This window comes from Gymnogyps californianus, chromosome 7 (genome assembly GCF_018139145.2).
Source record: "Gymnogyps californianus isolate 813 chromosome 7, ASM1813914v2, whole genome shotgun sequence".
In the NCBI taxonomy this organism is placed as follows: Eukaryota; Metazoa; Chordata; class Aves; order Accipitriformes; family Cathartidae; genus Gymnogyps; species Gymnogyps californianus.
This window is the reverse complement of record NC_059477.1, coordinates 4,652,137-4,665,536: the sequence shown is the minus strand read 5'-3', so window position 1 is coordinate 4,665,536 and position 13,400 is coordinate 4,652,137. Positions and strand designations below refer to the sequence as shown.

Sequence of the window (13,400 nt, the reverse complement as noted above, 5' to 3'; positions counted from 1 at the left end):
CAATGGATTGATTTGGACAACTAGAGTAGTTCTTCCATTCCAAATTGAGGAGCTTTCTGGCTGCCAGTTGATGAAATTGAAAGGTTTCTAGAAGTTAACTTCTTTTAATTGTGAGATGGTCCAGTGCAGGGTAGATCACTGCATCTTAAATTGGTAGTTTTAAACTTACTGTTAAAAAATTTTAAAACTTTTTTTTGTTTAAGGAAAAATAATTCATTTACCTGAATTTTGACTGTCTTCCACAAAATACTTACTAAAAACAGAGACTGTCCTGAATTTAATATAGGGGATTTTATACTAACAATTTAACAGCCTTCCTTTTTAAACATCATGTCTTCTTCCAGTAGCAGGTACATAAATGACATTAACAATAAAAGTATCAGGCTAAATTTTTGTCACTTACACCCACATCGTTACACAAACTTTGTTACGAGTGTAAACGACAGCAAAATTTTACTTGCCATTTTTTACTATACCTCTCTGTATCCAGTGTTGCTTCTTTCCCATTGCTGTTATGTTGAACTACATAAGTGGTTTTTTTTTTTCTGTTCTAGGGGAAGAAGGGGTTTTGCTCATGTAAATGGTGAATTTATATTTGGTTACAGATAATGCTTACTACTGATGGTTGATCTCTTTCTAGAGCAATGCTATATTGATATAACCATCCAGAAGTTACCTTGTAGGAATATAATTTTAAAAGAACAAACTAATAATTCTTATAGTATTCAGTTGTTCACTACAGAACCCAGTCTTCCAGTTATGCTTGCACTCAGCTTTAACAATATGTATCAAAATTAATAAAATCAGGACAACAGTGATTTAAAAAAATGATGAAAATTGAACAGAGGAGAAAAATAAGACAAAATTGTCTTTTCAAAATAGTAACCTAATAAGTAGTACGTTGTATGAACTTATGCAGCATTTCTGAGAATTAATAATTTTATTTTTTCTCCAGGATTCAGAGTTCCCTGTTGATATGCAAGTGAACCCATACCTTGTGTGTGCTGAAGAATATACTCAACCCCTGAAAACTGGACAGTGTAAACTGAGGAACATTTTAAAAGTGCATGACTTAGCAGTGAACTGGTAGGAACTATTAACAGTACATTAGTTTTATTGTTATGTACATGTTGAGTTTTATTTTTGAACAGGTCATTGAGAAGCATTTGGTTTAAGTAAATTTCTGGACAACTATGGGCAGCAGTCGGGGACATTCTTTCTGAAGAATGTGAAGGTGGAAAAAATGTCCATGACATTTAGTGGGAGCGTGAATACAGTAAAACACCTGGGCAGAACTGTTTACAGATTATGAGATTCATCTTTTATGTAAGAAGGGTGGGATTTGGTTAGTAGATACAAAAATGGGAACCAGAGATGACTATAAACTCAGGTTCCAGGAAACTGAATTATAATGCTGAATATTTTTGCAGTTTGTATTTGATTGCAGTTTATTCCCTTGGGTCAAAAATTAGAAGAGTTTAAATTTAGATTAGCTTGAGCGTGCAAATAGCCTGTAAGCAATGACGTTTCAGGGCTTGCTAGCTGCAGCTGAGGAAGAATAAACATAATATTTAAAAAAAAAAAAAGTTAGAGTTAGTAGCAAAGTTCAGACAATTCTGATACACTGTCTAGATTTGAATATGTTTTTAAATTAACTTTAAAAACAATCAATACTTCTGTCATTCAGATAAAGTTTATGTAGCTTGATGCTGTTCTTACTGCACTCTGACTGCTAGTAATACCACTGCATACCACTTCTGAAGGTATATCCCTAAAGAAAGGCTGTATTCCTGCACTTAATTTTAGAAGCTTAATTTCTTGTTGCGTCCCAGAAACATAATCCAATGTAGTTATGTTTTAAAAGTCAAAAAACTTGGGCAATTCTCATGCAGATTGAGTTTGATAGTTGACTGACTTGTTAAAAAAATCAGTGTTGTGAAGAAATAGAGTAGTACACTGTATAAACAGTACACAAAGTTAGAGCCAAGGAAAGCAGTGGCACAAATTAGAACACACTGATGTGGGTGTAAGGTAAAACTTGTCTGTGACAATGGAAACAACATTTACACATTAAATAATTACAATGCAAAGGTCACAAATACTTTCTTCAAGTGGCTGTTCATATTTTGTAATTAATATCCGCCGTACTGCTTTGAGTTTTGGCCTAGCTGGGCAGGCTTCTGCTTAGTCTCTCAGATGCTCGGTTCTGGTTTTCTGTCTGGCTAATACCTAGCCTGTATTCGTAAGGTAATATTTTGAATAATTATCTCCTGTATTGTATAGTCATATTGGTCCAATCAGGAAAGAAAGCTTGCAACTGGTGTCTCTGTGCTGCTGCTCTGAGGAGGCTGTAGTAAATCCACCCATTGGTGGGTTATTGGGCTTACCTGAAGAACACTAGATGCAAGAGTGGTGTGTGGTTTTAAATTAAAAAAAAAAAAAAAGAAAAGAAAAATCACTCTGGAGGAGGAGGAAGACAATTCCACAGTTGGCAAGATTTTCAGTGAATCACGTGGAATAATGATCAAAATGTAACCTTTACAGGCTACATCATCACAAGATTTACATGCGTGATGGGCTACAGAGGGGCAAGTCTACAGTAATTTTCATGTTACTGTTCGCCTTGTTAAAAGTTTGCCTTTACCTGTAGTAGGAAGCCAGGTTTGAGTTGCAAATTACTTCTGAATGTTGTTGCAAGCTACTTGTGAATGTTAAAATATATAATATGTAATTGTAAGTAGTAAAAGCTCATAGACTAGTCAAAAAAAGGACATCTCTACCTAAATTTTTGTTATCTTATAGTTGAACTATAACAGATAAGTATCATACATGTTCATGTAAGACTATTCCTTGTTTTCCTTATCTCTCTTGAGTTATATTTTTATATCTTATATCCAGTGCTTCTAGTTGTTGCTAGAAGAGGTACTCTTATGCGCTGGGGAATTCTAAGTATTTTCTACAGTTAATAACTGGATATCACACCTTAAGGATACAATGCCACTTGAGAAAGCAATGTACTGGAATAAAAATAAATTGGATGTCTTTAAACTTATTTGGAAACACTTTAGAACTTGCTTGGGGAAACAGCAACTAAACTGAAAAAAACCCAGTGAGGATGTGTATTTAATTTCATATACTGGCAATACGATGTTGACTTCCATGTAAAGATAATGCTTTAAAGAAAGTGAGAGCCTGGGATAGTGCTCTAAAATTAACTGAAATGCTTATTTAAAAAATGTAAAAATATAAAAGCATACAAAGAACAAAAGAATTTTAAAGTGTTCTAGAAAAATGTAAACAATGTAATTGAACTTTTCATTTGCTTAAAAATCTCTTTGTGTACATGGTGGATCGTAGTTTCTACATGTTTAACTGTGTCTGAAAAAAGCATTTAAAATTTATAGTCATTTAAATCAACAAAGAGGTTTTCCTATCTGAATACCACTACTTAAAATTAATCTTTTCAAGTGATTGAAAAGAAAGACTGACTGTTGTTTCTCTTGTTAATGTTAAAGGCTATATTGTAGCCTGGTTTGCTAAAGGTAGGCTGCTTTTTTTTTTTTGACAGCATGTCCTACAGTATGGTTTTTTTAACAAGCTGCTCAATTTCAAACAACTTTGACAGAGGAATAACAGACTCAGAAGTACTGAGGTTCCCATGTGTTTCAAGAAAACAGATCTCTGTGTTGCAGAAAGGGTCACTTTTAGTACCCTATTGGCTGCCGGTGGCTAAGATTTCAAAGAGGGGAGAGAAGTTGTGAATACTCTGGTTTTTTGGGAAGAGCTTCAAATGGAGCTCATACCTTATTAGATGCTATAGAATGCAATCTCAAGGCACACAGCTAGTGCACACAGAGCTTGGGTTATCATTTTTAGTTTCACACAGCAGCTATTCACTCCTGAATCTGGCTTTCCTTGGAAGTCCAAGAGGTTATTAAATGCATAAATCGAGATTTTTTTCAGAGAAGAATGACTTAGATTAGATTCTCTGTATAGGGAATTAAATAAAAATGGACCATTTAATGAAATTCTGAACTTTCACTAAATGTATTTATAGTAATTATGATTGTCTATTTGATTTTACAGACAGAAGGTGGAAATCAGTATCCACTAGATGAGAATTAATTGTTTCTTGTAGTTCATAGGCTAGATCGAAAACATTGTATTGACTTAGGAGACCAAATTTGCTTTTTTATGATTTAGGTTTTTCTCACCAGAACCAGTGTATCAAAAAGGCAGAACAGAATCTGGTTTGTGTATGTATATTACTAGGTTCCTTTACATTTCTCTAGAAATTGGAGCACCTGCAAATCCAAATTCACAGTTTTTACATGCAATAAAGCTGATATAGATTAGTTCTTTAGACCTTCATCAGTATTCATTGAAACGCCTACTTGCGGGGGGGGGAATCCCTTGGGAAACGATGTTTGTTTTCTGCTCAGCTTGAATGTTTCCCACTTCTGAAATCATCACATAGGCATCCCTCTTCTGCATTAAGCTCACATTTCTCCAGTGTCCTTGTAAATATCCTGGTAAACCTTACTCTGCCTACAAGAATCACTATAAGATCTATAATGCATAAATGATCTTCCCAATCTTACTTGCTTACTGTTCACTTTCTGCTCATCTGCTCTCTGCATCTTTCCTGTAACCCCAAGGGGTTTGCATGGCTTTCCATGGAAGGTAGTTCTACAGTCACCATATGCAATACTACATCTGTCATGGTTTATATTGTCTTCACTTGGGAAAAGAAAGATGCCCATGCAAACATTATTCAGTGCATTTTTAGTGGTTAGTACAGTGTTGGAAAATAGGAAAATGTCATGTATTAGTTCGGAGAGATGCTTATCTGAGATGCAGCTGAAAAATCAGCAGTAATTTACAATACTATATTTAGCATATAATGTATTTTGTAGGTAGAAAATGGTTCTATTTCTCTTGTTTAAATCTCAGATCAGAAAGTTAGTGTTGTGAAAATACTGGCTATTTGCAGTTTAATTATGACCTTTTTTAATACCCGTTAACTCAAGCAGAATGATAAGTAAAGGCTCCATCACCTTTTCTTGCCTTTTTTGTTAATTTTTTAAGATGTTGTTGTCTTGTCCTCCTCCTTCTCTCCTATGCCTCACACACAAAGGTTACAATTCTCCATTCAAAGCTTATTTGATATTTATCATGTATAGTAATTGCAGTAAAAATACCACTTACGATTGTGGGTAGAATTTGTAAAGTATATGGCGTAATAATTTAAATGGATGCTTTACCTAGTAAGTATGCCTGCATAAATAGAAAATGTATCATATATTACTCTTGTTTACATGTAATCTGATGTTCCCAAATCCTTTATCCTTGTTTGATATTTTGTAAAAGAAAAAAGAGAATCGCAAATGCTCTGCCTAGGCACAGTAAAAATATGAAGCTGGAGATAATAAAGAAAAGCAAATACAAAATGTTTAGTGATTATCTAGGCTTTCCTGATGGGCTCAGTAAAAGATAACTTTTCTATAGGGACTAATTCATCATTATATCTTATTATACTGGTTTCCTCCATTTTTTTTTTTATCAGTGCATTCCAGAGAAGATTTTAAAAAACTTATCTCCTTGGGAACCATGCAAATTGACTTGCAGGATAAAATTGTGTAGATGATTATATGAGACTTATTCACAAATTGAAATTAAAGTTACAATCTTGTAGTGCCTTGTGCAAAGTTATGGAGGTAAGACTGCACAGAAAGGATTGTAAAACTCTGTACTCTTGCCCTCTTTAGTTCCCCTCTACTCTATTTTCTCCTTCTTAACGTATAAATACATATGTACACACAGATGCACATACACATGCACACAGAGGAATAATCTTTGCAGGAAAGAATTCTTTGTGAGTGTTGACATTTCAACTTTTGAAATCGGTTACAGTCTTGTTTGCTGTACAATGCGATTATACTGATCTGCATTGTCTCTTCAGAGTTTCAAGTTTTCCATTTATATAGTAAGGTGGTGAGGCAGAGAGAATTTGGCAGTAGTGTGAAGAACCATACATTTTGTTGTGCCGCTCAACCTTTGATATCTGGGCTGTACTGTTTTAGTCCCTCTTAGACGTACCTCCCAGTTTTCTATTTCATTCCTAAACTTCTGTTTTCATGGAGTTGCTTATAGGAAGAGCAGGCGATTAAGATTGTGTTGGGTATAAACAAAGTAACAGAAGTAGTGCAGACTATTTTTAAGCAAATGTCATGGTAATTTTTTTCTGTTGCCCCTCCCATTTGGAAAGAGCTCTGTATTAACATCTGAAAACAACTTTCTCATAGTCTTTCTTGTCACTCCTTGATATTCTTTATTGTGATGCCTGTAGAGTTCTGACAACTGTTATCCTGACGGTTTGCTGAGACTGCTGCCTGTCATACTGATGAATGTTGTCTCCCTTTTTCCTCTGTTCTGCCCATTTGTTTCCATCTCTGTGTTGTCTTAGAGACGGTGAAGTAATGTCATTTTGTTGCATGTCTGAACGATGCCAAGGAAAATAGGATCCATCTACCAAAAGGTGATCAGTCATATGAATCATATTGTGTCCTTGTATAACACAAGCTAGAAAACAGAGGATTCAAAGTCCAAAATTCATGTGGTGAAATTTCCTGTCAAAGAAGAAAAATTTAGGGAGGTAGAAAAATCCGTATTAATTATTAAACCCTCTTCTTGCCTCCCTAGGGCATTAGAAAAGATATTTTTTTATTAAACTACATTTTTCCATTAACAGTAAAACTTTTTAATTGTGCCATCGTGTGCCGATTTCTTGCATGAGTAGCCACAGTGAACTGGAGATTTGCATTAGCAACATTAGCTGCTGCTTAATTTTTCCTATGGAAATTATACCTGTTTGTAAAGGAATATGACGTACAAGGTAGCTACTGCATATCCTAACCTCTCATGCTGTAGCCATTTTGATCAATTTAGCTCCAGCATAGCAGATTTTGAAGCTTTTTGGAGCATGTCTCCCATGGATTGCTGGGGCAGTATGACGCTCCCTGCCTTCCAACTTCTGTGATTCAGAAGCCACCTGGGTTTTTTTCTGTTCACTTTGTATCTTACTCATTCTCATTTCCATTGCCTGCTTCAGACTCCAGTCCATGACTGTTAAAAGGAAATTTGGGGGCTTTTAAAGTGTGAATTTCAAAGCTATATCTCTGACAGTTAAGATTTAGCTCCAGAATGGAATTTGTTTTCCTTATCAAACTGCTCTGGAACCCTGAGGCATGTGTATTTCCCTGGGACTAACCATCCCAGCATGTGATCTTTCATGTTAGCACTTTGAAAACATTTATATAATTTGGCTGAGACAAAAGAGCACCTTTCTAAAAATATCTTTAGGAGAGAAGGCCCTTGTTTTCAGATCTTAGACATTCCATTAAAACCAATTTATGTCCTTGTAATTCTGTAAGCAAATAATTTATAATATTGGCCCTTTCAAAGACTTATTATATAAGGAATTAACTTTTTTATTAGAACTGCAGATATCCCTTTTCCGTTATTGTTCTTCAAAAGCCAAAGCTTTAATTATTTCTTCAACTTATATATAACACTGAGGTCAAAGATGAAGAAAGTGAGTCTCACCTGCATATAAAAATACTCAGTCCCCTATTATCTAGGTGTGACTTTTTTTTACAGATTGTGAGGTGGATTGAAAACTAGCTGAATGGCCAAGTGATCAGTGGCACAAAGCCCTGTTGGAGGCCACTAACTAGCAGTGTATCCCAGGGGTCAGTACTGGGTCCAGTCCTGCTTAAGCTCCTCATTAATGGTCTGGGTGCTGGGGCAGAGTGTACCCTCAGCGAGTTTGCAGGTGATACCAGACTGGGAGGAGTGGGTGACACACAGAGGGTCATGCTGCTGTCCAGAGGGATTTCAGCAGGCTGGAGAAATGGGCCTACAGGAACTTCACGAAGTTCAATAAAGAGAACTGTAAAGTCCTGCACCTGGGGAGGAACCACCCCAGGCACCAGTATATGCTGGCGACCGTCCAGCTGGAAAGCAACTTGTCGGAAAGTTGGGGGCCCTTGCGGCCAAGAAGGTGAATGGTATCTGGGGCTGCATTAGGAGGAGTGTTTCCAGCAGGTCGAGGGAGGCAATCCTTCCCCTCTACTCGGCACTGGTGAGGCCACCCCCGGAGTGCTGGGTCCAGTTCTGGGCTCCCCAGTGCGAGAGAGACATGGACATACTGGAGAGAGTCCAGCGAAGGACCATAAAAAGACGATGAAGGGACTGGAGCATCTGTCGTACGAGGAAAGGCTGAGAGAGCTGGGGCTGTTCAGCCTGGAGAAGAGAAGGCTTGGGGGGATCTTATTAAGGTATATAAATATCTGAAGGGAGGGTGCAAAGAGGATGGAGCCAGGCTCTTCTCAGCGGTGCCCAGTGACAGGACCAGAGGCAATGGGCACGAACTGAAGCACAGGAGGGTTCCTGTGAACATCAGGAAATGCTTTTTTGCTGTGAGGCTGACCGAGCACTGGCACAGGTTGCCCAGAGAGGTTGTGGAGTCTCCATCCTTGGAGATACTCAAAAGCCATTTGGGCACAGTCCCGGGCATCTGGCTCTATGTAGCCCTGCTTGAGCAGGGAGGTTGGACCAGATGACCTCCAGAGGTCCTTTCCAGTCTCAAACATTCTGTGATGTAATTATATATAGAAATGCACAAAACCACATACATAAACATGTAGAAATTATATATATCTAATAATACTTTTAGATGTATGTGCTATTAATTTTAATGTCTGCTGAATAAGTGTAGACAATGTAGTTGCGGGATTGGATTTTTGTGTGTCCTGAAATATTGAAATACTCAATTCTGCCTCTTTTGAAATATTCAAATTCTGCCTTTTTTCAAAAGTAGAAGAAATATGAGTGGAAGCGTGTGTTGATCCCTATCTCCTTATATATATGCAAAGAAATTCCTGTTTCTCCTATTTTATGTCCCCTCTCCCCATTTTAACAACCTTTGAATGTGTTTGAAGGAGCTAATGCAAGAGACGGTTAAATGTAGAATTAACAAGAGTCACTCTGCATCTTCGTGACACAAGGGAGAAACAAGAGCAACTCTGCCTGGGTCACTCTGGACAGATCCATCTGTACACCTGCAGCAAGTTTTTTTTTTTTGTGGTGTTTTAAACTGTTAGCTTTATCTGATACATCCTGTCAAGCTTTTTAGGATTAAATTAATGTTGTTAATAAATTTATCTCTATCTTTACAATATAGGAAATTCAAGTAATTTCCTTTTGTAAATGCTTGCATTAATGCCTTTTTTTTTTCCCCCATGACTGAAAAGGCATTTTGCTGGCCTTGATGAGAAATAAAATGGTGTGTTTACACTGCAAATAAATGAAGTTCTCATCACAACAAGTGACAAATAACCCTAAAGCCTCAAAGTGGGGTGGGTACATCTAACAACACCTACAAAGGGATGGGAAGAATATGCTTTGTCTGGCTTATTGCCGCAGCTGTGTCTCTGTCCTTGTGAAAGCACGTGTGGCTGATGTCAGGCACACAGACTGGCACCAAGGTCCTTTCTCCAGAGGCCCTGGTGCTGTCTCGGGCGCAGCTGGATGAGATTTGTGGAAGGCAGCCTGGGCTCGAGCAGCTCTCAGAATTGTGGATGCCTGCAGCCTAAGCTGTGCGTGCCAGCATGGGAAACTCAAAAGCTGAGTCAAGGAGTGAAGAGTGCTGCAGTGGGCAGCGCAGATTTAATTTAGATCTAATGCACAGTGAAGACAGAGTAGGCATATATATCTGTGTATGTGCTCATACAGCTCTGACTATCCTGCTAGCTGAGACCTCATGCACGCATTTATCTCCCCAACAGTCCTGCGAGGTGGTATTATCCTCATGTGAAATAATTCCTGCAAGATTACCTAAGTGGAAGGTCCAGAAATTAAACTCATGTCTTCCGAGTCACAGTTCAGTGCTTTAACCTTCAATTTCAGAGTATCACTGTTTCCTATAGAAATTAAGTTCTTAATTTCTTTCTGCATTAAGGCCCACATTGTAACAGAGATTATTTCATGGACTTCAGTCTGTTCATTATTGTACAGTCTCTGTAACAGCTTTAATGCAGTTTATGTGGAAGAAGTACTCATAGGAAAATGTCAAATGTAGTTTAGCTCCCTGTAATGCAGTTTAATAAGGAGAAAAAGTGAGCTCTCCGTGAATAATCAGTGAGAACTGTGTGGATCACGCTTTGATAAGCTTTGTGAGGGCTTGCTGCAGCGACGGTATGAATGCACAGCTCCTGGCTACGACCCTTTCAACCTCATTTGTAGGTTTTTCTACTTAACACAGTAATAATAAGAGAAGTAAATGGTTCCCTTAGCTCCACATTTGCCTCTTCCCCCCACTCACTTTTTCCCTGGTAAATGTTCCTTCCTGTTCCTTTCTCTAAGCTTTTGGCTATCATAGTCTTAAGAAGTCTTTTTATTTCTCATTAGCTTTGTGTGCAACTTTGGCCACAAGTGATTACTCCTGTGGGAAGGCATTGGCCATCACTTTAACGGGCAGCTTGAAACCATAGCAGTAATAATTGGAAGTCATATTGTGTTCTTTTATGGTGCGCACACCTGAGATGAGCTGGGTGCCTCTGTAATTTTGTTAGTGAACAAGCATCTTTAACAGAAAAACAGAAGATTTTCAGGGAAGGTCAACAGAAGGAAAGCATATAGTATTTATGGGGTTTTTTACTAGTTACCTTCATAGTTTTTGAAGCAGACTTTGCAGAAAAACCTGGAAGTACTTGTTTACAAAAACATGATTGTAGAAGGATACTGTCTTAACTTTATTAAGGCTCTTGCATATTCTCCATAGACCGAAAGGTATGATGCCTGGTAACTGTCAGCTCTACTAAATTTGGTTTATTGTCTTTTTATTCCCAATAGTCTGTGGACAAGAAAGGGGTTGAATAGATTGGGTTAATAATTTTCTGATAAGTGTTTAACTGGAAACAGTCAGCCTGTGGTGATCCAACTATTCTGAACACCAAATACACTAATAACTAAATATTTAATTGAAGTGTGCTTATTTTGAACAAATGTAATTTATAAAAAAGAAAATAAATTGTTTTGACAGTTGTCATATGGGATGAAGTGCTAACTTTTAAAGAAAGTTATTTTGAAAACTAGCTTATTTATAAATGTATAAAGTGTGAACAAGACATTGAGATTTTATTGAAATTAAATATATTGGTGAGCTTTAAAAAGATACTAATTTGCATGAGGGAATTCACATTGTGGAAGTGTGGTTTTGTGGTTTTGTTTTTGTTTTTAAAAAGTGCTCAATCTATTTTAGAATAGAAAAATGCTAAATTCCAGGGTTTCTAAAAGGTGAATAATATCTGTCTTGACACTTCATTGACTTTGATACAATTCTAAATGGTTATCTGCAAAAAGATCCTCAATTAATGTACAATACTGAAATTTTCTTGTACGCTGAAAAGCCCTTTACGTTTTTATTGTATTTTTAGCACCCATTCAGGACTACTCTTTGTCGAGAGATGTGGAAGGAAGTGTTTATCTAAGAAGCTTTGTTTTGATTCCATATGTCAGTTTTTAAGTTTTCTAGCATTTGGCAATGAATTTCTCCATGTAAAGAAATATATATCTTTGGAAAAAGTAAATTTTTTTTAAAAGTAAAGTTTTTAGGCAGTCACATCAAGACTTTCTAAATATCGGAGTCAGCAACGTGTATACAATTAGCCTATAATAAGCAGTTTGTTTTCTGGGAAAGTAAGGCGCATTGCTGAATGATGTTTCTGAGAACCAGAGTGTATTCAATGCATAATACATTGTGGTGGAGAAAAAGGAAGAGGAACATAATAAAAATATAATGCTAAATTAAAATTTATATATTTTAAATATATAGAAGTGATTTACATCAATACAAGAATAACGCATAATGTACAAAAATCAGTTGCTACTCTGAAATAGTGTGAGGTTGCACATGCTGTGTTTTAATGAGGAATTCTATTTGCCAAAACATTTAATGCATTGCAATTAATACCATAAAGTACTTTTCACTCTCTTTGATACTATCAGAAATTGTAAATTGATCTAGTAATGCTTCTGATCTTTCCTTATTCTTAGTCTGACCTATGAAAAGATGTTGTGCGTGTATTAGAAACCTACTGTACTAATGATTCCTTTTTTATTGGCTGAGGTAATAGAAACTGAAATCACCTACCATTCATTTGTAGGCCAGTTTCATAACCTGAATGTAAAATCACTAAAGGTTTTGGGTATTTATGGTTGGTATGATTTAGAGATACAACACTAACACAGAGGTACGTAAAGATGGCAGTTTCTATTTGTGTAACTCTATCTGCTAATCCTTTTGGCTTGGAAAAATCTCATATTGGTGTTTTTTCTTGTGGGATGTTAATATCTGAAGTTTAGAAAAAAAATCTTCAGTTGTTTTTTCACTATCTAAATATTTTTAAAGGAGATTTTCAATTATTAAAATGAATCTAGTACTTGAACTATAGTAGCTGCAGTGTCTCTGAAGAAAAGCAACACAAACATAAGAAATTTAAAGAAGAAAATAGGTGTATTTACTCTTGTGTTTGAGTGAGTAAATATCCAGCAGGCCAAAAAAAAAAAAGAATTATGGGATTGCGGGCAAACTTGCTGCACTGTTGACTGAAAATTCATAAGTACAAAAGAGCAATAAGGAGAAATATCTGTGAAAACCGAACTGATGGAGTCACTACAAGAATGATACGAAGTGTTTCTTCACAACATTCACATCATTTGTGCTTCAATATGGTTAAGATGAAGCTTAACTTTTAATATCCATTATAGAGTTTTTTCAGATACTATGTTTTGCATGTTATGGAATAACCTTTAAATTGTCACAAAATGGTTGGGATTATTTCACACAGACACACAATTCTAGATTTTTGCCCAGGACAGTGGAAAAGAAAAAGCGTAAAAAATGGTCTTAGCCAATTTTGTACACTCTGCGTGAAGATGAGTCAGGACACAGGACAAAGTTCTGTGCTCAGAATAACGGGGGATTGCCTTTTCTTTACACTTACCAGGTGTGCCTGCCTAAAAGATAAGGTAAGACAGCACTCCCTTGTGACGGCACACTACGAGGTGGTCTGAACTGCCTAGAAAAAGCATCTCCAAGGTTACAACTTCAGTATCTTGGGCTCTGCATTCTTGAACAAGTGCCAGTTCTTTTGCACTTGAAAATACAGTATATTACAGAGCTGTACTTTCAAGACAGAATTATAATTGAATGAAATTTAAGATACCGTATTTTCGAAATGTCTGGTATGATTGCTAAATGCTGACCTTTTGATTTCCTTACAAATCAGATTATGGGAATTACTCCACGCTTCCGCTACTGTCCTACTTGCAGGTGT

At 36.6% G+C, this 13,400-nt stretch overlaps 1 protein-coding gene across 1 annotated transcript in view; it reads left to right on the top strand.

Annotated features, from left to right (window-relative positions):
- Positions 1-13,400, top strand: part of SPAG16 (sperm associated antigen 16) — a 411,664-nt gene that overhangs the window by 60,838 nt on the left and 337,426 nt on the right. The window contains exon 10 of the mRNA XM_050899968.1: positions 956-1,086. Within this exon, the coding sequence (XP_050755925.1) occupies positions 956-1,086 (131 nt within the window). The remainder of the gene's footprint in view (positions 1-955; positions 1,087-13,400) is intronic.